Below are 27,493 nucleotides of genomic sequence, written 5' to 3'. Positions count from 1 at the left end.
AAAAGTCTAGTCAAACTGGTAGATCATGCAGTGTGGCAGCAGATGGGGTTTACTTTGTATAAATAGGCAGGGTGGTGTGTGCTCATAATATAAACTTATCTTCAGCTCAGCATATATTTGTTGAAAGGAAAATGTCACCATGGAGAGCTCAAAGAGTGTAATAATCCTTATCATGATCGAGGTCTAATAATAGCAATTAGAGGAGAAATATATTAGAAACTGTTAAATATGCCTGTTAATGTGGCAGAGTGGTGGCAATGAATAAAGTATGTTAAATTTCCATTAAAATAAATCACATCATGGTCCTTTGCTTAGTTACACTCAGAGAGAGGTGTTAAAAGAAACTGAAGCCATGAGCTTTAGCCTTGTGTTTTGCATATGTGCCTCACCCTACTCATACAGAATTGTTCAGAATAGGATTTGGATTTTTCACAGGTTTGATGTAATAAATTTTAACTGATAAGGTAGTGTGGGGAAGGGAGGGCAAGAAAGTAATGTAATTGGGTAGAAATTAAGTACTGGTTTTGTGCTTTGTGGAAACTATAGACTGGACTGTTTCTCAACCAGGTAGAATTTTTTGTATTAGCTGTTGCCAGTAGGCAACTGTTGGCTGTCATTCTCAGCAGATGTGGCTTAGGTGAAAATTCTGCTATCTGGAGTCTTTATTTTGGGTTGTGTTTTCTTCTCACATAACATGTTCTTGTCTTCAGCCAAAAGGTACTTGAAACTTTTTTTTTTGTTTTGGCTTCTCTGCTTCTTCACTCTAAATGTTTCCTGTGTTTCATTACTCCTGATCATCAGTCTCTGCTGCTTTATAAGTTCTTCAGGAAATTCACATCCATGCAGCCACTTTGTGACTTACTGAGAAGCCTGTGTCTGCTGGAAATACTGTACTATAAGTAACACTGAATGATTGCAGAAGAAGATTCTTCAGATATTGTACTTTTGCATTAAAATGGAGTTTAAGTCAATTGAGGCCAATAAAATTGTCAATAAAGTGTGCAGAAAGTTTATATTCCAGCAGATTATCATTAGATGCTTCAATGAATTATGAACCCTGTTGCAAGTGACATGCATTTTTTGCTGCATGGGAGAGTTGTGTGAAATAGATGAGGAAACATGCAGATACATACAGTATCTTCCCTTTTCTGTATGCCTTCAAGGTCTGTGGGAAGCTGCAAAGGGGCCTGTTTCAAGAGAGAAAGAAGCCTCTTCTTCAGCAGCCAAGAAGTTGGTTATTCTCCCAGAAAATGGAGCTTAGGAACCACTTTTTGTATTAATCTTTTAGGCTCTTCTGTGAAAGGCAGCATCCATCTCCATGTTTTAGAAAGCCCTTTGAGTTATGACTGTACTTTCAAAAGAAATAGTAACTCAAAATTTAGATTAAAAAAATCTGGTGTACAGCATTGGGTTATCAAGACCTTGTTTAACATTTCAGTGTTTTGCTTAGCATGTGGGATTTCCTGATTTTTTCACTTATCCTTCCTGTGTGCCTTTGAAGTTATCATGAACCAGGTTTTGGAGGAATCTGTCTCTTGAATTAACAGTTTAGAGCATCTGAATGCCTGAGCTGTCTGCGCTGTGGGTCGTGAAACCCAACTTGCAGCAGAGTTGGTGGCACCTCATTTGGTGGCAGTCTTAATTCTGTCCCTGCCTGGATTTTGTGGACAGGGTAGCTCAGCCAACAGGTCTGGTATTTAATATTGATAAGAAGAACTGCAAACAAATTGTGATAGTTGTTAGCAACATAGGCACAGGCCTCCTTTCCAGTTCAAAGTTTCCTGTGCCTGCTATCCAGCCTGTATCCATAAATGAAATGTTACAGAGACCCTCTGCAGGACCTTTTGTATGTTGAGTCCCTGTGACACTCTGCTTTGTCATTTCTCCAATTCTAGCGTGCGCTCTGGATTTGAAGGGATGAAGGAACTGGAGATCTGCAACAAGATAATGACAAAAATGCTGGAAAATTACAATACCTTGTTTGAATTAGAAGGCTTGAAGAAGGATGAAGAAAAGCCTGTATGTGAAGAGCTAGCAAAAATAATTTTGGTAAAAGTGAGTATCTCTAATATTTCATTTTCTCACAGCAAATCAATAATTCAGGCTTATTTCAGGCTTCAATTCAGAAATCTTTTAGATAAGTGGAAGGCAGACTCTTGTAATAATGATGTGTGTTATTGATTGCAGTTTGCACATTGATTCTGCTGATAGGCTAATTTTCATTACTGGCCTGGAAGTTCATTTTATTAAACATCTTATTCTTTGTTGGCTACACACTTAATATGCAGGAAATATATTCACTAAAATTTAAATATTTTTAAATGAGGAGGCAGAATAATTCTAAAAAGTGTCCAGGGTTTCTGACATGGTTATAATTTATGGTATACTTCAGTGATTATACACTTTGGTACTCTAGGACAGTGGTCCTAGGGCACTAAACCTCTAGGACAGAGGTTTCTAACCTTTGCCTTTGTATGAAGTCTGCCTGTCTCAAACATGCACCTGAGTTTAAAAGTCAGGTGTTCTGACTCAGCCATTTCTGGATGCACTTGAAGAGAAGCATTAAATAAGAGTCTTTGAAAAAAGTACGTTGGAGCTCTTAAAGAAAAGTGTTGTAGTTAGAGTATTACGCCTTTGGTGGGAAGAGGGCTTGTGTGTGACATCAAAGGATTCTAACATTTAAAAGCTGACAAGTAGGGCAACCAACAGTGCATTGTTCTGGCTTGTGCTGTCTCTACCACAGGAAACAACCTCAAGTCTGTGCAGGAAAATGGTCATGAGGATGGTTTGCAGGTGCCTCATTTCTTATTGTCTGTTAACCATGCTGATAATTACTCTCCTAAAGGGTGTGAATTCTTGAGTTTGGGAGGGTTGAACTACCGCCCATCCTTGGTAGGGTTTTACCCACTGATAAAATCACTTTAGCCTTCACTGTCTGTAATAGAAGTTGTCAGAAAATAAGAAAATACAGTGTCTTTGACCTTGACAGAACAGGAGGTTTGGTGTGAGCCCAGGTTCTGCCATTCAGATGAAATCAGCTGATAGCATCTCTGCCTTTGTGATATATCACAGGAGGGTCTGCTGAATTGGTGTAAGTTTGGCTCAGCTGCATTTAGAAAGGTTGCTGGTTTTCTTAAGTGGTGAATCAGTGAGGAGGTGTTTTGCTGTATTTAGTTGTCTTTTAGCTGTTACTAGCACTCAGCTGAAATGCCTCTGTGGAAGGAGATAGAATCACTGATAGCCTTCCAGTATCACAGTAACTTCTGGGTAGTGGAAGTGATCTGCCTGACCAGTGAGTGACGTTTAGCCACTGATGGTCACTTCAGCAACAGAACCAGGGAAAGAACATATTAAAAAAAAAAAAGTGCCCAGAAGAAATGCTTCAGATGTATTTCCTTCTCCTTCAAGCCTCAGCCAGTTCCAGAAGGCAAGATAGTCTTTCAATTCTGAGGATTTAGTAGTAATTGGGATTGCACTAAGGTGAAGATCCGGGAAATTTCCCACAGCTGTTGGGAGATACAAGCTATCAAATTACATGGTGACAACCAGAATTACTCCAGCAAAATACACTGAGATAAAATTACTCAAGCGAGATGGGAAGTGTTGCCCATTGCATTGCCTCGGGAGACAGATGATTGCCTGAGAGAGCTGTGCCTAAATACAAGGGCTCACATTGTGTTTGCATCTTTGGACCTTGTTGATATTTTCCAAATTCTGCTGGCAACCAGCTGCAAAAAATTGACCTTGTTTGTTGTCCATCTAATTTGGGTGGGAAGTTTCTAGTTTAATCAGGGCACATACTCAAATACAAGAAGTACAATCATCTAACTTCATGTAGCAAAGGTACTAAGAAGGTTTTTTGAAATTTGTCAGGCGGCTCTATGAAGGGACAGTTCATATTATTCTCAAAGATTAAATTTTTTGTATCCTAGCAAATATGCCCCATCCTAGTCAATTTGTATAATAAACTAGAGATAGTACACTTGAAGAGAAAACCAAGTGATGATGAGATTCAGTGGAGAAAAATGATTGCCAGATTGCTAATGCATGAACCATTACATACAGTAGAAGCTGTCTGTGTTGTACAGGAGCAAATGCCTCAGAGAATTATTTGTCATGATCTGTGTCACAGTGTCCAGAAAACAGTAAGCTGTTTGTAGGCAAAGTTACTGCTTCTGGAATAGCCACCGATTTATCTACAGGCAGGTGGATAGAAATTTTCCAAATAATCCTGTTGTAAGCAGTGAAGAATGTAAGATGCTCAGGACATTGCTCTCCAAAACTGAAGCCCTGTTGCTTTTAAGGATGTTGCATTGAAGCTTGAACCATGGTGGGATAGGGGAGTGAATGGCAAGGAAAGTGAAGAAACTGTGGACTTGCCCTTTACCAAACTCATCTGCATTTATTTAAGTGGCTTTTTTACCTTCTGTTTTGGGAACAGCAATAGGGTGAGGAGAATTTTAGATGACCTCACTCACTTCCTTGTTGGGTATTCCATCATCCTTTCCCTCACATCCCTCACTGCATTGCCAGCACTTCACCCTGAGTCACTACACTGCTTCCTTTCTGTGATTGCTTTCACTCTCACTCCTTCCTCACTTTTCCATGTTTACATTTTTCTCTGAATTCCCACAGCCCTGTCCCACTATTCTTGCTGTCAAATGAAAACAAGAATATGTGGATCATTAGGTGAAGTCATGGAAACATCAAGCTTCTCTTGGAGCTGTGTACTGGAAAGGAAAAACAGCTCCAGTGGAGCAAGTTGCATCTTGTTTACTGTGTTGGTCATATCTAGGGGAAATCCACAATGCTGCAGGCTTCCAGGAGGAGCAAGAACATTTGAATCAGGCACAGACTGTGGCAGATTAAAGAAAATATGTTTTAAGGAGGCAGAAAATTAATTAGTTTTAGAGATGGGAAAAAGAGACGTGATTTTTTAGGGCTGTTGATAGTTGAACTACAATCCTTGTTGTGTATGTGCACTGAGGAGGCACAGGAACACCTTAATCCCAGTTATATTTCTTCTTTCAAAGTTTGTTCAGTCATTGTGAAAGCCAACTTGTGCCAGGTAAAAGGGATTTCTTAGCTTGCTTTTTCAGTGGATCACAATTCAGAAAATAAAGCAACTGGAAGTCTCTGCAAGTTGCATTCCAGTCCCTGCTTTGTTTCCCAGGGCTGTAAAGCCTCCTCTTGCTCATTGCTTAATATTAAAATTATTTCTAATTATAATATTGTAATATTATAATTAGAAATTATGGAAAGTGTTTCTTTGGAAACACCTACATCTTTTTTAAAAGTACAATTTTAACAAAAAAGAAAATTTGTCCTAGAATAGTTTCTCTTTCATTGGGAAATTGAACTGTCAGCTTCATGACACCTTGCCTGGAAGGATTTTGTTCCACCTATTAGAATGATACCAGATGATTATCCAGTCTGGTGGCCAGCAGGTGGAAGTATAACATGTGCTTTCTTCAGAAATATAACTATATTTGGAAATGCCTTATAATAAAATAATTCTGGGATTTGATTGACTGTTTTTTAAAATTCTGAAATAAACTGGAGTTTGTTGGAGTTTACAGGTCTCATTTGCAGCCAGCTATTACTGCAATCCTTAATCCAAGCTTTACTTCAATTTCCTAAGTCGATAAGAGTCTCAGTCTGTTGATCAGTAGGCTCTGCTAGTTAGAGAGAAATAGGTGAAGTGAGTTGAACATTCTGACTAGGTGCTTGCTCGGAGGTCACATTGTCAGGATCATAAATACCTGGTGTTTATTAGGCAGTGTTGTGTGTAAACAGTTAATTTTCTGATAGTACATCTGCACTGTTGTGCATTTTCACATTATAGATGTCAGGGTTCCTAAGAAAATAATGCTTATATTTTGCTTTGGAACAGAATTCCTAGTGTGAATCCATATGATCCTGATAGGTTTTTGTGTTACTAAACTGAGTGATATCTCATGCAATGAACAGTTAGTCAGTCTTGAGTTGCAGTACTGCCAATTTTGTAATCTTCTGGAAGAAATAGGTTTACAAAACCTATGGTAACAACAGAAACGATAATTTGAACAATAAATAATAATAAATAAAATAAAATATTAAAAAGGTCTTGAATTGCTGTTTGAACTGTAGTTGTATATAGTCCTATGTTGGAGCACTAGCCAGTGGTGTATTGCTGCAACTGAAATGAATTGGGATCTTGGAATAACAGTCATTAGGCTTCTCTAATGATCAGAGATGGGCAGTGAAGGTTTTTATTTAGTTCAGGTGGCAAGGGAAATTTGGGCAGGAGAGCTACCATGAGACTTGCTCTTGGGAGATTTCTAGAATTATTCCTTATGCTGGCTTGAGGTGAAACATGCCACCTTTAATAGCGTGGTTCGTAGCTCAGTGTTGTCTTCAAATAAAACATATGCTTTATTACCTAGTCATACAGGATTACAAGATCTTATTTTTTCTATTGTATTTCACCTTTTCTCTCCAATGCCTTCTTGACAGAGCACTTCTAGTTTCAAGAACCAGTCAGCTCAGAGCACATAAATATTTGCACTGGCACAGAACACTGACATTATGAGGATGTAATGCTGTTCCTGGTTTGATTACATGCTTGGGACGGGAATGCAAAAACCTTTTCCCATTCCTCTCTAGCTGGGTGGTAGAATACATACCCTGTTCACCTGATGCAGAAGAAAAAGCAAATACATTTTGAAAATTAATATAACATTAAAATGATACTAATGTAATATAACATTAAAATCAAATTCAAAGTCGATCCTACAAAGTCAAGTAAATACATATACAGTTTTATCAGTTTGAGTATATTGTAGGTGCATTCAGATGACCTCTGAACAGGCAGGTTTCAGTCCCTGAAGAGCTGCAGAAATTGGTCCTCTGCTGATTTTTGCAAAAAGAAATAGTTTCAAAAGAACTCTTATTTTAGATGCAATTACCTCCCTGCATTTTTATCCTGTTTGTTTTCAGTCTTCTAGCCAGGCCTGCCACTTGAGAAGGGAGGATGAGTTGACAGAGTAGCTTTTTGCACTTTAACTGGCAGCACAAGTGCACGCACAGCGTTGTGCAAGCCTGCTCTGAGATTTGTGACATGCAGCAGTCCCTTGCTGCAGGTGTGGTGCTTGGTGTGTGCAAAGTGTGCGCTTCCCATCCCAGCCAGGCAAAACCCCAAAGTGCATACTTGTTTTGTCAAGAGGAATGCTCTAGCTAACTTAGCTGAAACTGGAATGCTTGCTCCTTCCCATTGAATGTTCTAAGCAAATCATTCATAATGAGGTAAGATTTGAGCCTTTTGTCCCTCAGGAGAGGTAGGAAAGGTAAGATTGTCACAAAGTTCTCTGTCTTGGCTTGGCAGGTCCCTCTGCAGCTGTTTAAAGATCCACCTCCACTGAAAGCCACAATTTTTCAGCTGATTTCGCCTCATGAGCAAAGCGGGATGTTCACTTACAGATGGTTCTTTCCCTTCCTCAGCTGTAGCATGAGGTTTTAGTCCCTTGAAAAGATCTGGGAGAAAGTTCTGAGAAGCCACCAACCCCACAACTAATGGGCTCCCTCTAAATAAGTCCCTTTCCCTGTCACCTCAGGTTACACACTCGGCAGACACAGGAGCAGCCCCTCATTTACGTCAGGAAAAAAGGCATCCCTTTCTAATCCATGTTACACTGCCCTGGCTAAGCCTGCAGGGTCCAGATAGTTTCCTTTATTCTTCTTTCATGTCTGGGACCATTTTAGCATCGTGTTAATTGTCAGCTTTCAGTACTGGATTAATTCTTTCCCATCAGGAGGCAGCAGGAACGGATCATTGGAAATCTTTCCAAAGATCTGAGCAAATGTTTCCATTTTCCCCTTATTTGGGCAGGTCATGCCAGTTTGCTCCTGCGTGGACTAAGGAGCCCCCAAGAGTAGGAGTGGGTTCATGTGGGACTTGTGAAGATGGGTGAAAAGTGCATGAGGAGAAGGAGCAGCTGTGGAAGTCAGTCTCCATTTTCTTGTTTAGTGTTTCTTCAGCTAGAATTCACTTTGCAGTTGTCCACCAGTGAGCAAATGGGCATGTTTATAGTAAGGGTGTATAGTGATTCAGCCAGAATGACATTTTAAGATGTGAGCTGATGGGAAATGAGCAATATGAGATTTGTCAGGGAAAGTTTATGAGCCTCCAAACCCTTCACCTATAGGAAATTCAGTCTGGAGTGAGGAGGATGGTTATGTTTAGGCTGTGATTCAGAAAGGCAAGTAAAAAAGCCCTGAACAATTCCTTGTGTAATTCTGAAATGGCTTTCCAGTGCTTCTAGCTCTGCTGGCTTTGTCAGCCCTGTGTGTGTGCTATTAAATCAGAATGTTTCTGCTCTTGAAATTCACTGAAGCATTTACAGGATTATAAATCTGTCACTTGTGGTGTTACTAAATGCAGTCCTGAATATTTACACAAATATGCTAATGCTAAACTCTGTAATAAATTATTATGCTGATTCTTCTTTCACTAGAATTTCACCAGCCATGTTTTAATTTTACCATATTATGAGAAGAAATTTGCCAAGATTCAGGACATATAAAGGAAAGACAGGCAGATAACAAATGTCTCTTTCCTTCCTGCTGTCCATACTTCTAGTTTACTGTAAATTGTTTTAATATAGCTGACAAATTTTGTAGTTGAGGTGCTTAGGAATTTTGCTTTTGCTCTCTCACAGTTTTTTTTCTTGAAACAAATACTCATTGGTACTATCACTGTCCCGTGATAATTCCACATAGCTAAAATGTAGGGAAAGTAATATCCATATGTATATGTGTGTCCTGGTCTGTACTTGCACTTGTTTTATTTGAGATGTTTTTCATTCATTGTCTGTTATTGATTTGGGTTTGTTTGAGGTTTTTGTTGTTGTTGTTGTTTGTTCATTTGTTTGTTTTGTTGTGGGGATTTTGGTGATTTGTTTATTTGGAGGGATATGATGTGATTTAGCAGTTGGAAGCAGTCCATCTCAGGCAGTACATCATCAGCTTTCAAAAGGGAGGCATCAATCAGCACCAAGAAGCAGGGTACAGTAAAATAAGCATGTGAGCTTCTCCAGTAGCCAGCTGTTGCTGAGCATCATTGCTGTACCCGTGGGGGGAAAAAGGAGATTACAAGAAGGTGAAAAATTTTCAGCTAAGACAAATGTCTCAGTTCCTCCTGTTTAGATTCCTCAGTGTTTATTCTGTTTCTCCTTAATTAGTCACTCAGTTAATCAGGTTACACAAAATGATCAGCATTATCCCCTCTGTATAAACCAGCAGTCACTGTTGTCTTTGTGACAAGGGCACATTGCAGGCAGGCAGAACTGACCCAAAGTAAAAAGTATAAGAGATTTTTCTGTCTGTGGCATTTAATTCTTGCTGACGTCTGACATCAGCTTCATCTGGACAACTCTGAAGGTGAGAGATTCAGAAGGAGTCAGCACTAAATTAATTCCTTTGCCCAAATTAAGAGCAGCGAAAAGCTCATTGACTCCTGTGAGTACTGTGAAGATCCCAGTTTGTCCAGAGGGTGATTGGTGCACCCTGCTCTGCCTGGAGCACTTTTAGTGCTCCAAAGCTTGTTGTCATAAATTGGGCTCATGGCAGTCTGAGACAAAAGGAGCATGTGATGCATGGGAGCAGATGCTCCTAAAGTCTGGATATGTACAGAAAATTGAAAATTTGAAAATCTTGAAAATCTGATGTATCCAGCAGATCCCAGCAGCATTTGACCTTAATTGCCAGCAGTGAACATCTCAGTTTCAGTCTTAAAAAAGGATCTGTTCTTTGTGCACTGAGAACCTTACATGAGTAACTAGAACAATATAGACACTAGGACTCCCTAATTTACTGCAGATCAGGTATTTCTTTTGAAAGTAGCATTCAATGAATTCCATGTGTGAAAAACTTCTTTCCTTGTGAGTATTTTAATTTTTAGATCTGAAAATACAATTTAGCTTTTTTAAGACTGAGTTTAAGCAGCTGTAATGTGAGATACAGAACTGGAGAGCCTAGATTTTTCTCATATCTAGGTCACAGCTCTCTTTTAGATCATCCTTTTTCCATTTATGAATAATATTACAGTAAATAGATGAAGCAGAATCCAGTTTTCAAAACTGAAAAGTGGAATAAACTGACTGAACTGAACTGAGCTGAGCTCTGTTGTTACTAACACTTCTGTGCACATACACACAGAGTTAGGTAAACCCAGCATGAGAGAAGTAATCTTGTGCCAGTTTGTAAATGTTTAATTTGGATTTTTTTAATCTTAAATTCTGCTACAGGCTTCTTATGGAGTGTGGTCATTGGCACCTTAATCCCCTGCCAGTTTATATATGATGGTGTGCTGGTTTAGGCTGGGGTAGAGTTAATTTTCTTCATAGTAGCTTGTGTGGGGCTGTACTTTGGATTTGTGCTGGAGACAGTGTTGGTAACACAGGGATGTTTTTGTTGCAGATTGTGGGGATGGGTATGGAAGATGAATATTTTCCCTTAGTGAAGTCTTTATGACCTTTTACAAAGTCTGGAATTATGTTTGATCCTGGCACTAGCAATCTAACTTCTTGCATCATTCAGTCCTTCTGCATGGCTGGAGACACATTTTACTCTTTCTCCTGGAAAATACGATGATATTCCAGATGGAGTTGGTAACATTGAGGTGCATCATGGGATTGTTACTATGTTTGTCATTTCCTTTCACATATTGCAGTCCTCTCTAAAAATAATGGATTTCCACATCTCTCTCTTGCTTACATCACAACTCTTGACCTTTGTACGTGTTTTATGGCAATGAGTGCAGTAGGTTAAGGTTGTACTGATGTGAAACAGAGTAGCTTTTAGCTGTTTATTAAGAGCTACAGTCTCAGGTAAAAGGTCATATATAAAAATAGTCTTGGGAGAACAAAAGGAAATGAAAGTTGAACTGAAAAGGGTATTAGTTTTATATTGGAAAGCAGTGATATATTTCTTTTGCAAACACTGAGATTCTCTTTTTATCACTTCTATCTGAAACAGTTTTGCTGAACTGTGGTTATTAAAGTATAGTGTAAATGATGGCAAGGAAGAACAGCAGACAGGAAGAAACTGACTCAGTATTTATATGCTAATAGCAGCCAAGGCAAAAACTCATTTGTAAATACTAGATGTTTCAATGTTTGTTACCAGTTTTATTTAGTATGATTTACTGACATTGTTCCCCCTTCTAACAATGATGTTTTCATCACTTCCTGGGTACAAAATGGAAGGCATGCCTAATACATTGTGGGGGGATTTTTTTTTCTGTTACTGTTTATGTTAAATAATTTTCTGTATTTTTCCTGAAGGTATCTGTGCCACAGAATGACAACTCTGTGAAATGATAACTGAATAAAAATCAGTTATTCCATCCAGTTGACATTCATGAAAATACCTGTGACCATGTGCATTAGAAAATGCCTTTAAAATCTCCGTACCAGTGGCCACACAATTTTAGTCTTAGAAATACAGATTATTTGATACCTTGCATGTCTTTTGGAGCCTTAATCAGCCATGAGCTATTTTGCATGGTGACAGAGGGGAAGACATTCCATATTGTCTGCATTTTGTGAGTAAGAAGAGCGGTGCTGTAATTACTTTGGCACCCTTGACAGCACTGCTGCATGTGCCACCTGCCCTGCTGTGCACCAGGGAACTTAGTGCAGGGGGTGGTGTATTTGCCACTCCAACATCAAATAAAGGGAGAGCCAGGAGCTCTTAAATCCACTGTTCCTTTTGCACTGCTCCGTGCTCAACACTGTTGTGGCCTTGGGAGCATTCACAGGTGTGGCCCTGGTGACACCTATCTGAGGCAAAGGCTGCACTGCAGTGTTACGTGGAGGGAAGCAGGATATTCCTCTCTGTGCTGTACAGTGCTGACCCAGTAAAGAGTCAGCTGTTGCAGTCTGTCCTCATGCAATCAGCTAATGCATCATTCCTGCAGTCATTTGCAGCATGGAATTCCCTGAATAATCCTCTTAATGTCTGCTTATCATACATTAGAGTGCCTGTGCTGGCTCACACGGGGGATCCATCTAAGCCAGTGTGCTGCTTCCAACACTGCCCATAAACAGGTGACAGGGGAGGAGAAGGACCGGGCAGCAAGGTGTTTCCTTCATTTTTTTCTACCAGTTCATGACTATTCTCAGAAGTTCTGCTCTTTATAGGGTTTTTGTATTTAGTGATGTCCAGAGTATTGTCTTGTGTCTCTCTTGCACGTGTGTAAGCTTTTTGCTTCCAACATCTCATCTGTGAAAGTGTGCCACAAATTGCTTCCTCTCACATGAAGAACTGACTCCTTTTGTTTGTTATAAATGTGGCTTTCACTAGTGTCATTTGAAGGTCACCTGAAATTTTTTGGGGGTTTTTTTTGACATAGTGAACAGTCTGACAAAACATCTCTACCACCCATGACCTTACAAGCTACCGTGGTGTTTGGGGATTTTCTTCCTGATGGAAAATTACCACTGGTTTTTGCAACCCTAATCACTGTGCTGACAACAATAATTTTTTCTGTCAAAGCCCCTGCACAGAGTCAGTGAGCAATCCCATATAATAGCTTTTCTCTTTTGGGGCACAAGGCCAAACACTTTGATGAAGTAAATTGGATGACATTTTGGTGAAGTCAGAATGGCACATTCTTTATTGCAGAAGGGACTCTGACTCCTTGTTTCTGTAAGAAAAAAACCTAGTCTTTGCTTTAATTAAGAAAAAGTTTCACATTTATAAAAGTTCAAGTTTATTTTAATTAAAGTGGTCTTCTGTGTATTAACAGCTACAAAATAGATCTGGTGCTTTCTAGAAGCATTTAAAACTTGAACTGAGAAACCCACAGGCTAGTTTCCTCTGATTATGCAGTATGTGAGACCAGAAACAGATTAATTTCTGAATCAAGCAGGAAAGAGAGGATGCGCACAGCATTAATAATGAGATTATCCCAAAGATAACTGGGAATATTATGTTATTAACAAAAAAATATATTGTTGTCATTAAAATACAGCATAATATATAACCATTGTTTTTAGTAGCTATTTTTTTCCTAAATCCTTCCTTAAGCAGTCATAATCAGTTGCATTTAAAGTCTTGTGTTAGTGTGGTAGCATGCTACAAATGCAAGAGACTTTAAATTGACTGCACAGGTCAATATCTCCATGACTAGAGTTGACTGAGGCTGAAACATAACAATTTTTATGCCTATTCAAAATTTTATTGAGAAAGATAAAAGCAAGGGTAGTATTCTGTCCTCTTTTGAACTTTGCATCCAAGACATGTAACAGTGTAAGATGCAAGTCTGCTGTGTGAATCCCTCTTACTTAATAATGGCAGTGGATTAGGGAACCAGTACAGTTTATTATTGTTATAGTGTAAAGTTAGGAGGAGCTGCAGGTCTCTATGTTGGCCACATTTGCAGATGTAGGAAATGACTGAATGCTTTATGCTGATAGACTGACTGCACAATTTCCCAAAAAATATTGCCTGTCAGAGTTAGGGAATCAAATTTTCTCTGGCTTTCTCTGTGATCTTGTCAATTCTTGCATGAAAGTCATTACAGAAACTTAGTTCAAAACTTGCATTTGACAGCATCCTGTAGAGATGCTGGTGATTTACTTTGGCCCAAGTACTCTTGATAGAAAATTTCTGTTGTTAACTGTGGAGGGACTTGATGCCAAGGTGAGCAGGTACTCCAGTTGGAGCAGGTTTTGGGGGGTGTGAGATGGAGAGGTGGTTGCTGGCAGCTGTTGACAGTAAGCAAGGCTTGGGTAACTTTCCAGGTGTAAACAGTTAACACTGATTGTTGAGTACACACAGTTGAACAAAACAAAGTTTGTTTTGTATCCAGTCTGCTGCACTGGAGATTTTCTCTTCACATGGGAATGGAAAGTATGCAATTGCTAATAAGCCATACTTCTTAGAGCATTCTCTGGAGATTTGTAATGTTCTGGAAAAGTGATGCTCAGGTAGTACTTCTCCATGCTAGTCATTTTGTGGCTCCAAGTTAATTTATCCCAGTTGTACAGGAGCCATGACATGGGTTTTAAGGGAAATCAGGCTTTAAAGCACAACAGATTTCATCCCACTGTTTTATGAATTTCACAAGAAATGCTGAAAATTAATAAATAGAAATCTCAAAGAATTCTCAGTCTTCAGTAATTCAAAGATGCACTGAAATGCAAAAAGGTATTATGTAATAATGTTATGTTTTTTAAATGTGAGTACAATGGTTGGTGTAATTGCTTACTTCCTTAACAGAAATGCAGACAGACAAATGCTCTTTAAGTCCTTGCAAGTGTGACCTGACTAAATGCTGTTGGTTTTACTATGTGTGGAATGCAAGTGCCTGACTTTAAATACTTGCATTTGAAAATTACAATTTATGTTTATTGAATCCCAGTACTAAGGAGTGTTCTGAGAGCAAGAGTCAGATTTCTGAACATGTACAGTTATTTAATCTATGCTAGTAGAGTTAGGTATCAGTTTAACTGTGGTCAAAAATATCTTAATTGATTTGACTTTTTGATCTCATGAGTTCACAGGATCTTTAGAAAAACAAAATATATTCCAGAATATATTTAGTTACTTAAGTACAACATGTTATTGGAAATGAGCATGTTCTTTCTACTTTCTGGATTTTAAAGGGTAAAATCAAACATACTGCCAGTTCCTCACAAGAGCAAAACACTTGACAGCAGTGGGCTCTCAGCTTAAACTATGTTTGAGATTCTGATTTTGTTTGTTTGTAAGTTCTCCAAGTAGCCTAGGAACTTGGGCAGTCTGAAAATGTGACTGTTAGGCCTGCCTGATATTCCTAGTAAGTTTTGTCTTTCAATTTGCATCTTTCATGTTAATGGTGGTAAGTTCTTCCCCTTATCCTAATTAATATAAAGAAGTCCTGTACAGTTAGAAAAACCAGCCAGTTTGTAGGAGGAGTGGTATAATCTTACAGTAATATTTGCCTTGTAAAAAGCAGCATGAAATGAAGGACAGTAGGGAAGGGGCAGGTGTTGGAATTTGCAAGTGTTGATATAAACTGTAAATAAGATCTTTTCTTAGAGAATCAGAAAAATATATTTGTGTGCATTCTGCCCAGTGCAATTAAGACCTCTTGCCAAAGCCTGCATTTGGCAGACTTTTGGAGGTTAATATTTAATAGGTTATTAGCTAGTGCTGTTTGCTGTGTTCCCAGTATATGGATCTCCTGCTCCCTTGGAAGTATTATTTTGTGCAAATTAAATGCATTTCTGTACTGAAACACATGAATCTACATATATTATTACAGAATCCATTATGGAGCAGGTAATAGTGTGCTATCAGAGGTTTTTCTGCTTTTAGTTCATGCGCTTCTGTTCTCATTTTTCATCTCTGTTCAACATAATAAAAGCAATTACTGTACTGCATGATTCCTGAAGTCTCTATAATTGCATAGTCAATTATAGTATTCAGTCAGTGGTAAGCCTGATCCTACTTTAACTGCAGGAATGTTGATTTCTAACTTTTGCCATCAGGTTACAGAAGACTCTGATCTAACACAGATGATTCACTTGAGTCATTTGTCTGCGATGACTTGTACTTACCTGGAGGTGTAGTTGTAATGAAGATACAATGCCATAGAAATGGGAAATAGAAAACACCTATGAGATCACCCTGAAGGTTCTGTTAGAGTACAGAATGTATTTTTAACTCCTTTTCTAGTTCAGAGGTGAATGATCCAAGAACAGGATCATTCCTGTCCTTTTGTTGCTGGGTTGTTACGTGACCTAGTGGAATTTCTAGTGGAGTCTCAGCTTATCTGTGTTACCCAGTGTTGATTCAGAGAGTCATAAAAATGAGCTTGGGCATGTTTAGTGCCAGTTTATTGGTATGAGAGTGCTGCTCCACCTCTGTTCAAAATTCCTAAGGCCTGAACCTACTTTTATTACAGAGTTTGTAAACAGCATTCCTTATTGCTGGGAAGGAGAAGGGATTGAAGAGTAGAAGCTAGAGTCAGCATTTACAGTTGTCTTTTCAGTTGTTCAGATTCCCTGGTTAATGAGTTGGCCATAGGGCAATGCAACGTGGGAGAAATACAAGGGTAAAACTAATCTGTTTTCCTTGAAGGATCTGCCTGCACTTTATGGGATATAGCACAGTTCAGACCAGTGCCAACAGTGTCTTTTAGACAGCCAATTCTTTCATTACTGTGTAATTCATTGTCATGCTGTGTACAGGAGAAGCACCATACATGGAGAGAGCTTGTTTTAAACTTCCCAACCTACTTACATGGACTTCAGTGGAACAGCTCTGAATTTTGGCACAGCTTCACATTTTTCTAATGAAGAAATCCTTTGGCAAACACACACTTGTTTACACCTCAAGCAGTTGGCCAGCAGGATGAAGGAATGTAATGGGCACTGTACTGCCTTACCTTTGTTCTCTGGCTTTTGATGGACTCATTAACATTTGCCCTTTAACAGCACTGCAGAGAGTTACAGAGCATTTGCTTTAGGATTCCTTCACTGGAGGTGACATTTATTTTAAGAATATACTGAAATACCAAATAATGCCCATTGTAACTACAGTAACTTACTATAATTTTGCTTTCTCTCACTATTGTTCTGTATGAGCAGGTGAATACAGACATGAGCAGAATGTCTGCCCTGTGGGAAGCTGAGAGCAGGAATTGTCACCATAGTCAGCCTTCTGAGTTCATTCCTCCATCTCTCCTGTGATTGGGATCATCTGGCCATGTTTGTGCTTCTTACTCTTGATGCATCATCTATTCAAGCTAAGAGAGCCCAAAGTGGACAAAAGGCAGAAGTTACTCCAACAGGAGCAGTGTCCCAGCAGTGTAGTCAGAACTGTAGGATTTGGATGCAAATAACTTCCAGTATCTTTGTGGGATACATTCAGGATTGTGACTAAGGCTGGATTTTTGTATTTCTCAAGAGGAAGTAAGGTTGTTGCTGCACAGAGATGATAAGGCAGTGGGCTGTCGTATCTCTCCAGTGTGAAGTCATGCATGCTTGTTCTGTTTTTAAGCAGTTTTTTTTCCTATTTAATCCACCAGGGAGTCCTCAACTTGCCTTTTGCTAAGATTCCTAGGACCTCTGATCTGCAAAGTCCACATCAATCCCACTCTTTCCTCTCCCCCTGGATGAAGCTCTTTCAGTTCAGAGCGTTGCCTGCACTAGGTTTCCTTTGGCAAACAGATGCCAGGCAGCAGTTGGCCATCTCTGGGAGCTGGTTGTATCTCCTGGCTTGAGGCCCGTACATCTTACTGCTTTTTGGCCTACGTCCTATGCAGACTGCAAGCTTGCAGCATTCTGACAGAGCTGCCTGGAGAGCTGTACAGGGCTGGAGGGTGAAGGGATTCCCTTAGGCAAATGTTCCTGATCTCCTGCAGAAAAAGGCCTTAAGGTGTTGCTGGTTCACTTCAACAACCTCCTGTTGTGTATGTGCCGTGGAGAGTCACAGGCTAAGATAATCTTACTACTAGGTTGATTTCTTAATTTTGAATGTTTTTAGGACAGGATAGCTTTGGGTTTAGGTTACATCTTTTTGGAGTGTACAGTTTTAATATTTAGCCTTCAGGGAAAATTTGGAGTTTGTTCACTGAATCTGCTTTGTTTAATAAGAGACATGATTTTGACCTTGAGGGTTTACTGAAACAAAATTAATGGATTCACAGTCAGTGACAAGTAAACTACCTCTGGAGCTAGAAATGCCATATCTGCATAGCTGTGCTTGAGTATCATAGGCTTTCTGAGAGTATTTGCTAGCTCCTTACCTCTGGAATCGAGCAGTGTTAGCAAAGTGTGTGTTTACTTTCAAGCATTTGAGCAGTTCTGCTGTTCAGTGTGCCTTTGGTCAAATATGGAGCCTGTGGTGTTGTTTCTTGAACTCTGTCAGGCTTGGTGCTGTGACCACTGCTCTGGAGAGCCTCTTCCAGTGCCCAACCACCCTGGATGTCCCCCAGGACACAGGTGGCCCTCCTGGCTGCCAGGGCACTGCTGACCCATGTTCGAGTTGCCATCAGCCAGGACCCCAGGTCCCATTCCATGGCACTGCCTTCCAGCCTCTCATTCCTCAGTCTGTCCGTAGATCCAGGGTTACCCCATCCCAGGTGCAGAATCCAGCACTTTGCCTTATTGAGGGTCACATGGTTGGTGATTGCCCAGTCCTCTGATTCATCAAGGTCTCTCTGCAGGGCCTCTGCAGAGGAAGTCAATAGCTCCTCCCAATTTAGGGTCCTCTAAAACTTGCTTAGTAACCCCTAAAGTCCTGTGTCAAAGTAATTAATGAAGATATTGAAGAGTACAGATCCTAAGATTGGACTCTGTGGAACTCCACTAGTGACAGGTCACCAGTCTGATGTCACCCCAGTCACTGTAACCCAACCCATGAGCCAGTTGCTCACTCATCCCATGATGTGTTTATCCTGGACATTTTGTCCAGGGGTCTGTGAGAGACAGCACTGAAAGCTTTACTGAAATCCAAAGGATTCCCTTGATCAACTAGATGGGTTACCTCATCATAAAAGGAAATTAAGTTGAACAAGCAGGACTGGGATGTGGTTTAAAGGAAGTTGATACTCATCTCTTTCATTCCAAAGAGTCTTGCTCTCATTAAGACATCTGAATTTGCATAAAACATCAGAATTTCATTGAACTTTAAAGCTTCATGCACTTTAGGGTTGCATCAAATTTATAACTTTGATATCTGAAAGAGCAGAGTGCAGAGGAGGTGTTTTAGTCATCCAATGCCTAAAAATACAAGTAGAGTAAGAGAAAGCCAAATCTGGCAGTGGCAGCTGCACGTATTGTAAAGATGACCACATTTATCGTGACTTTATGGTTTCAGTATGGCAGCTAATCAAGGAAGGATTTCAGGCTTGGTTTTGAGTGTGGAAGAGAGTTGGTAACTGAATTATTTTTCAAGTATGTGTTGACTCTACTAAACCTGGAACAATTACAGAGCTATTGATCTTTGTCTCCCAGTGTCAGTAATTTGAGATTATGAGGCATCTTTAATTTGAGAAAAACTTCACAACTGTAATATTCCTATGTGGTTTTAAAATTGGTATCTTAGGTGTAGGTGAAGTGATGAATCAAGGTGGATTTTAGTGACATTTTTATGTTTCACTACTTTCTGAATAGAATCTATGTTTTGGGGAAGCATTTGGGCACAAGCCCATTGTAAGACAGCAGCCCTACTAAAGACAACTTTACTGAGGCACACCAGTTGTCACCAGTCTTGACTGGGACATTGAGCCCTTGACCACTTTTCTCTGGATGCAGCCAATCCTCACCCACTGAGCAGTGCATCCATCAAATCTATGTCTCTGCAATTTGGAGAGAGGGATGTGGTGGGGGCAGTGTCAAAAGCCTTGCAAGGTCCAGTAGATAATATTTGCAGTTCTTCCCTTGCCTTCAGCTCTACTGTTATGGAAAAGAATGGCAGAATAATTCAGGTTGGTTTGGATTATGTTGTCCCACAGCCTCTCTGACTTCTTTGTCCTCCCTAGTTCACACAGCATTCAAACCATGACTTTGGCACTTCCTCACACACAGAAATTCTGTGCTATGTCCAGTAATGTAATCACACCCTTAGTACGAGCATAGGAGTAGAAAGTGAGAGAATAATGTAAAAGTGTGAGATGAATGTAACTGGAAAATCTCACTGCAGATTTATCCCTGCCTTTGAAAGCCATTTGGGCCTGAAGTATATCTAGTACTCAGAGCTGCAGGAGATTTATCCTGTCCAGATTCATCCCAGAAGTCCTTTACTGCAATAAAATGGTGGTGGAGCTGGTCTTGTGTGAGAACTGGCTGCAGTATGAAATTTTGGAGACCCACAAGTACAGCATAAATACTCAGTCTGTTCATTGAATGACTTGAAGGGATTTGCTGTCTCAGCAGGAATTTCCACCAGATTCTCTGGGGCAATTCAGGATGACCTAAACCCTCTGGCAAAATCTGTCTCCAAACAAGGCCTGGTGTAATTGTCATTGTCATTACCATTAACTTTGGCAGAGAGCTATAAACTGTGTGTATGAATGGAGTGACTGGAATATATTTGTTCAAGAGGTTTCAATGGGCACATACCAAGTGTGGGTGACTTTGGCAGGTGGCTCATTCCCTGGTCATTTGACTGGGCAGAACTGGTTGAGTCAGGTTGATTAGCTGTCAGGAGTGAATTACAGCTGGCTAATGTTCTCCCTTTCTCAGCCTTTCATGAAGCAGAGGTAATGCTGATGAGTGGATAGATTGAGATTAAAGCTTTGTGCTGATAGCTAGCCAAATTGAGACTAGAGTGAAAAAGAAACCAGCATTCCAAATTTCCATGCATTGCTCAGCCATGCCTGTGTTTTTTCAAAGAAATGTACCTTTTTCTATTCCACGGGATAATTGTACTGATATAGACAACTTCTAAGTTGAAAAGGCACTAGGGTGACAAAGTATAAAGCCTTTCAAAAAGTCATATGGACTTTTATGTTTGGTGGACAACTGTAAGAATTTGTGTATTAAGCAAATTTTTGAGGAGTTTCTCTTGTCTGGAAGAGTACTATGTTCTTAAAACTTTAAAGAAAAAATGTGCTGTGTATGTTTTAAATACCTGGTGGGTTTTTTGAGGATTACCTTATCCTAATTATATCTCTATTATCCTTTCAGTGATGACATTTAAGTATAAACTCACAGCTAGTTTCTTCCAAAAGATCTTCATTTAGACTTTATAATTACTTAACTCAAATGGGTATGAATTGTCCAATTATTTGGGCATGTTCATGCATAGCTTGAGATACTGGAAATTTTTTGTTTTCCTGCTTGAGAACATGAGTGAGATACTCAGAAGAGCAGGATGACCTTTGCTAAGGATCTCTCTTCAAACCATGTTGATTCATATGCACAGAGCTCTCCAGACTCATCTGGAGCAGCTCCTGTTCTTCAAGAACAGAGAAAGATTACTCACCCTACCACATCAGATCTGTAGAATATGTCAGGTTTATCTTTGATCTTTGCACCCAGGACCTTCTGACACCTCACAGGGAGATGAAACATCCCTGTGATGCAGCCAGTCAGTTATGAGGAATCTTGTTGTTGGTATTGTCTGGGATGATGTCACTTGGCTGGTCAGCTTGTGCCTCCAGGTGAAAAGTTTTCTTGCACTTTCTTCAACACCCATCAGGATGCATGTTTATACTGGTCATAAAACTGACTGGTTTCTATTACAACTGCAAACACAGTTCCTTGCATCTGAACTTTGACACAACAAAACTGGACAGCCAAATGCAGCATGTGCGGTGTACCATTTCCTTGTAGTTTTCTGTTCTTTGGCTCGGCGCTTTTGTTTTTATTTTGTTTTTATTATTGTCCCTTTGATTGTCAGTAGCATCTGATGCTATTTTGCTTGTATTTGGCTGAGAATGAGGGTGTAATTTAAATTACAGACTAGCAGATTTCAGCAGAGTCCATGCTTTCAGTGGCCACAGACTCTAGCTATGCTGTAACAGCCCACAAGTTACCTGTTTCAGGCTGAGTCTGATCTTTGTCAAATGCAATTTGAGGTTAAGCTTCACCAGAGAAAAAACTTTCAGGAAACAAAAATCAAATGATTTTTTCTTCAGCCAAAGCTTACTCACTAGGCTTGTCCTTGGATTTATTGGTGTCATCTTCCAAAGTGAAGCCTTGTCTGTATTTACAAAGATTTATAGAGGTGTGTTTGTTTAGTGGTTAGATTTTGCCAGGGACAGAATGTTGCTTTCACAGACACCACACCACATCAGGCATCTCAGTATACAGCAGGTCTTATGTTCTTGAGCTGGGCTTGTTTAGCCTGGAGAAACAGAGATTGAGGGGTGACATTGTTCTCTACGTGTACTTGAAAGGAGGTTGTAGCCAGTTGGGTTCTGGTCTCTTCTTCAGTGCCTCCAGACCCCAGGCCCTGCTGCCCCCTGTTGTGATTCTCTCCTGTAGCACTGCCATTGTGTAGCTCCCTGTCTGCCCTCCTCCCCACAGACATGGTTTTCCCATTTGAAATCACTGCACTGCTGCTGTTTTGTGGCAGCTGAGAGGCACTGCCTGTGCCCATGTGCTGTGTGCCCAGTTCCCATGGTGCCAACAGCCAGAGGCTGCTGCAGGTGATGGGCTAACAGAGTGCTGCTGGAACCAGCAGTGGTCCAAAGGTGAGATCCTGACTTCAGGCAAAATGCCCATTGACGTCAGCAAAGTCAGCATCTTACTCAAAGCAAGCAGTCCAGAGGCTGAAACTGGGAAGCCCTCTCAATATTTCTCTCTGATTTCCCTTTGCACTGATACATATTTTATTTTTCATTTTATTATCTACAAAGCTCAGTAAGAAGCAGCCTTTTGTCCCATGAAACTTTTCAGGATGCACACAGCATTTGAAAGCAGCTGTGAGTGGAATGAAGAACTAGAAACAGAAGTAAAATAAATTTTACAAAAAATCTTAGGGTAAGCCAGGTATGAAGAGAAGTTCAGAAGTTCTCATTTACTGTCCAGAAGATTTGGAACAACTACAGCAGGCAGCAGAACTGAGAAACAAATAGATAATTAAAGTCATTAGGAGGCACCAGCATTATTTCTTCAGAGAAAAAATTGTTATGAAAGAGTCTGTGAGTATGTGCATAGGTACAGTCAGTATAGTGCACTTGAATTTTCAGAATATTTTAATGGGGTTGTCAACAGTTCTAAAGAAGCAAAGATTCTTTAGAAATCTGTATTGTGATCAGAAGGAAAAACTTTTTATGGATTAACTGAAAAGCAGTAAAAAGATACGATTGGTTTAGTGGTGGAGAAAGGTTTTCTGAGAAGTACCTTAAGGATCTTTATTGGAATCTGTTATTTAACTGTTTCCATAATAACCTAGAAAATACTCAATGTATTGCTAATAGAAAAGTATTCAAGGCAGGAAAAACTAAAAGCTGAAAGGCTACAAGGACTTTCAGAAGGCTTCTGATTTACTCTTTATTGAGTGAAAAACTGATTAGTTGAGTTTCCATCACTATGTGCTAACTATGTCCACAAAACCCCACAGATTATATAAATGTGTATACTGATGAGCTCCAAATTAAGCAATCATGAAAGCAAATTAGGAATTAGATTTTCATGAGAAGCCAGCACTAAATCTGCCTTCATATATAATGCCACATGCAGTTCTGACTACATTTTAGAAAGGACTTCATAGTAGGTGAAAAGGTGTAGAGAAAAGCAACAAAAATTATCAAACACATGAGTATGACTTCTGTAAAATGAGACTAGACAAACTAATATTTTTCTGTCTGATTAGAGACCTCTACTGGAGTAGTATAAAGTCAGGATTGGTATGGGAAGGTGGTTAAGGAACAGTTACTGGCAGATTCTCGTAATTCAAAACCAAGGGAAAGATTATGTCACCATTCCTAAAATAGAAATATTTTTCAATCAATTTTAATCAATGTGTAACAATGTTGCAAAACTCCCAGCCGTCGGGTCTTGCAAAGGCTACAACCAGAAGTGAACTCAAGAGCAAACTGAACATAATCACAAAGGTTAGGTTCAATGTTTGCTGTTAAAATGAGGGGCAGACCTCCAAACTTGCTCTTCTCCCCTTAGCGTTCTTATAGCATGTGTTGGTATCAATTGTCATTAAAAAGGGTGGGAAGGGAGTTGAGAAGAGCTATAATAATTGTTGTTAACATTAGTTTCTCTAGTAGTGTCAAGAAGCAAATTCAATGCAAACTTTTTTAGTCTGTTTGCTGTGATACAGAAAATAAGTATTTATTTTGCTTAACTTTCTTTTCTTTTTTTTTCTTGCCCCTGATCTTTCAATAGACACACCTTTATTTTTCTTTAAATAGTCTTTATCAAGCTGAGTGTTTGATTCATTTGTATTTTGTAATACTGTTTTTCACCTTGTCACCTTTGCTGTTTGTACACTGGTACAGAATGTCTTTCAGCTACAGATTATGTGAAAGGGCTGTTCTGGCCTTTCTTCTTTTCACATTTCATTTTTCTCTCTCCTTGCTTCTGTAGATGACCAAACCCCCAACGGAACGATCCAGCCAAATGTGCCTATTGCCACAACCAGGCCAGTCAGAAGGAATGCTTCAAGTCAGCCTCCCATTACCAAACAGTGGTTCATGTGGGAAGGAGATGGACTTAGCAGATGAAGTGTCCTTTGTTAACAATGATGTGTTTTTCTCCAGGTTAGTGGGGGTTTTTTTGTTGTTGTTGTTTTGGTTTTTTTGTTTGTCTTTTTTTTTTTTTTGTCTTTGTGTTTTTCTCTTTGCTTGTTTTGTCCCTGCATCTCTGGCTCTGGGTATTTTGAACACTTAAACAGGCTACCAGGGTGTAAGATAAATTAACATGTCTTTTCTGGTTGAATCCACACACTCCAAAGCCAGTTGTGTGCTTTAGTTTTCCTCTCCAAGATAAAATTTCAAGCATATGAAGGTAGCCTGCTTGATGAAGGTAGTGCAAGTGGACAGGTCTGATCTACAGTCAGGCAATAGAAATTACCCCAAGCACAAGATGAAACCAAAATGTGTCTCTTGAATGATCAAGGATATTTGATCTGCCCAGTTTAAGTCTTAACAGATGGCTGACTTTATTCTCACTCTTAAATCCAAAAAAGAAGAGGCTTTTGTAGAGTTTTCTGTTTCTGGCAAAAATTGTGCTACTGATAGTACTACTCCATTCAGACAAGAGTAGAAGAGTATGTGTAGAGTATCTATACAAGTATCTTTGTGAATTTATCTATGAGAGTATATTGCTGTAAAGCATCTATAAAAGTATCTATCTAAAAGAGTATTTTGAGTTTTGATTGCTGGCAGATTGTCTGTTAGGTGAACAGGTAATGGGCATTTTTCTTTCTTGTAAAGTCCTTCCCTGCACATCAGGCTGAACTGGGATCTTTTCATTATTCTCAGGATATTGAATTGAGTCTGCCATTCTCTCTCCTCTTGTGTCTAGTGCAGCACATGAGGGATTCAGGTGACTGTGGGAAATTGCAGTGTGCTACTGAAATATGGAATTGGCCTGATGTGGGAAATAGTGCTATTCACATGTCATGGAACAGAATGCTGCAGTGTCCCAGCACACCGAGCAGGAACACAAAGCAGAGGCAGTGCTGCCAGACACGTAGCTGAGTGACTTCACTGTGTAAGCAGGAGATGTGTGCTATTCTCAGCACCAGAGCAGACAGTTTACGAGACAAGTTAGCAAATTATGCACTAGCACTGGATTTTGGTTCATAGTAATGGTGGTAAAGCATAGATGTTGAATTTGGTTTCTAGCCCTTGGCAAGGACACGTGCTCTTTAACTGTGTGTTTCACTCTCCTCAAGCTTCCCCAAAAATTCCTGCAGCAAGAACACATCAAGTTTGTTTACATGGCTTCATCAATCCAGCTGCTTTTCACTGAGATGATTTAGAAATCAATGATCAGAGCAGGTCACCTGGCAAACTGGAGAAGGCAATACAGTTGTAGCAGCTACACTGGACCAGGCAGATGGGGCTGTGGCGGAAGTTCCAGCCTCTGGTGTTGATATGCTGGAACCTGGCAGGGAGTGTGCCTGTACTCTGCTATGTGTTCCCAGGTGTAAAGGGAAATGAAGTGCACAAGGGTTGAAATAAAGAACTGCCAGGTCTTGTGTCTGGGAAGGTGTGTGTGACTGATGTACTTCATGAGGTACCCCAACAAACTGCCTTTCTTTCAGCAGAACAGTTCCCAGACAATGTAATTATTTGCTGTAGGGAATCCTGCTTTCCTGTCAATGTGCAATTGCTTAGAAGAGTACTGGTGAAGGGTGGGACAGTTGGGCCAGTGCTGGCACAGGAAATTAAGCACCAAATGAAAGGTGTTTGTAACTAGGCAGAAGGCTGATCTTCATGCTTGAGCCTTGGGTTGAAAGATGTCTGCATCTCTGATTTTATCTGGGAAATTAATTAATTGTAGAAATTAATTCTCTTGTAATCCCATTTTGTTCAAGAATGTCCTAGTTTCCTGTCCTGTCACACTTCTGTACATATTTTCCTAATTGCATTGAATATCTGTGCTGCCATTTGCTTCTGGTACCTTTTTGTCAGTGATCTACTGCTGCTGCTGAAGGAGGAGTAGGTAGTGTTTGCTGTTTTCTTTGCAGCTTCAGGCTGGCAGGTTGTTGGGCAGGATAGGATGGAGAGAAGGCTGTGGACCAGGGGAAGAGCAGAGAGAGGTATTCAGCAGACCCGACATGCTTGGGGGACACCTGTCTGTGCAATGGGCACAAACCTTGATTCCCTGGCATTGATGTAGAGCTCTGATGTATCAGGAGTGGTTTTAAACCTGTTTTTGGCAGCACTGTGCCACTGCCATGTAATTTAAGCCCACAATGAAGTATTACCTGGTGTTACTTCAGTGCAAGGCTATTATTAGGAGTTTTCACCTTTTTCAGCAGGAGGACTCTGGCATCTGACCTAGATTACAAAGTGCTTTGCAAACACACTGCTGTTCTTGTTGGGGGGTTTTGTGTCACAAGGTACCAACAGTTCTAAAATAAATCTTATCATTAATTACGTGTAATTACCAGATAAGTTTTAGTGAAATTACTGTATCTGCTCAACTATGATATGATCTTTGCTAGAAAAGAATAAAGGTTGTTTTTGGCAGTGATAATCATTTGCTGTTTCATGAAAACGCCTGTGGTTTGTTCCCTTTCCTTGCTCAGATACCATGATATGGGTGGATTAGAAGAGGATAAAGGGCTACATAAAAGAGTAGATACAGAATTCCACTTTTAGCAGCTTTACAGGTGTAACAGTGAAGAAATAACCACACACACTAAGGCTCCCTCCAGCAAGGATTGCAATCTTCAGTAAATTTTCCATCAGTTTCATTTGACACTAGAGCCTTCAATGAGAAAATAAGAGACTTCTGGTTGATTAGTGATTTTTAATACTATTTAATATGCCTCTTAATATATGTCTTCATACAGTTGTCCTTAAAATGAAGATCCACATATTCAGTAGCAACTACATTTGTGACTATGTCTTCTATAATGACTTATCATTTTTTAAAAATACTGAAAGTCATGTTATGCCTCCTTACAGGTATGATATTCCTCATTGCAGGAATTTTTTGAAGGTGCTGCTGTCATCTGAAATATGCAATACATCAGTTGCAGTCATAACATTGCAGAGCATAAAATCTCCATCACCTTCTGTTCACAACAGTTATTTTAAGAAAATGTTATACGTTATGTTCTTTTTTTCGGAAAAAAAAGGCTGGATTAACTCTATATACCTGTAGTCCCCACTAGCACATAATGCATGTGTTGTTTTGAAAATTGCCTCATTATTATAGGTGTATGCCAAGGGCAAACTGCTAATTATGCAGCAGCGGAAAAGCATATGTATGCAGCTCTTGAGTAAATCCAAAAACAGTGGAGAAGGAAAGAGACAAAGGAAGGAAATAGAGAAGGGGTAGAAGAGACTGGTCCTCAGAAAAAAATTTTTTAAGTCTTTAGG

The 27,493-nt window shown here is 39.7% G+C and overlaps 1 protein-coding gene across 6 annotated transcripts in view; it reads left to right on the top strand.

Annotated features, from left to right (window-relative positions):
* The window catches only part of FAM13A (family with sequence similarity 13 member A), a 115,679-nt gene that overhangs the window by 21,765 nt on the left and 66,421 nt on the right, over positions 1-27,493 (top strand). For all 6 annotated transcript variants that reach the window (XM_059470123.1, XM_059470129.1, XM_059470128.1 and 3 more), the window contains exons 5-6: positions 1,896-2,055; positions 24,021-24,193. In XM_059470123.1, coding sequence (XP_059326106.1) covers positions 1,896-2,055; positions 24,021-24,193 — 333 coding nt within the window. The remainder of the gene's footprint in view (positions 1-1,895; positions 2,056-24,020; positions 24,194-27,493) is intronic.

The sequence above is a fragment of the Ammospiza nelsoni genome, chromosome 4 (genome assembly GCF_027579445.1).
Source record: "Ammospiza nelsoni isolate bAmmNel1 chromosome 4, bAmmNel1.pri, whole genome shotgun sequence".
In the NCBI taxonomy this organism is placed as follows: domain Eukaryota; kingdom Metazoa; phylum Chordata; class Aves; order Passeriformes; family Passerellidae; genus Ammospiza; species Ammospiza nelsoni.
The sequence above is the reverse complement of the archived record's forward strand: the minus strand, read 5'-3'. Positions and strand labels throughout refer to the sequence as shown.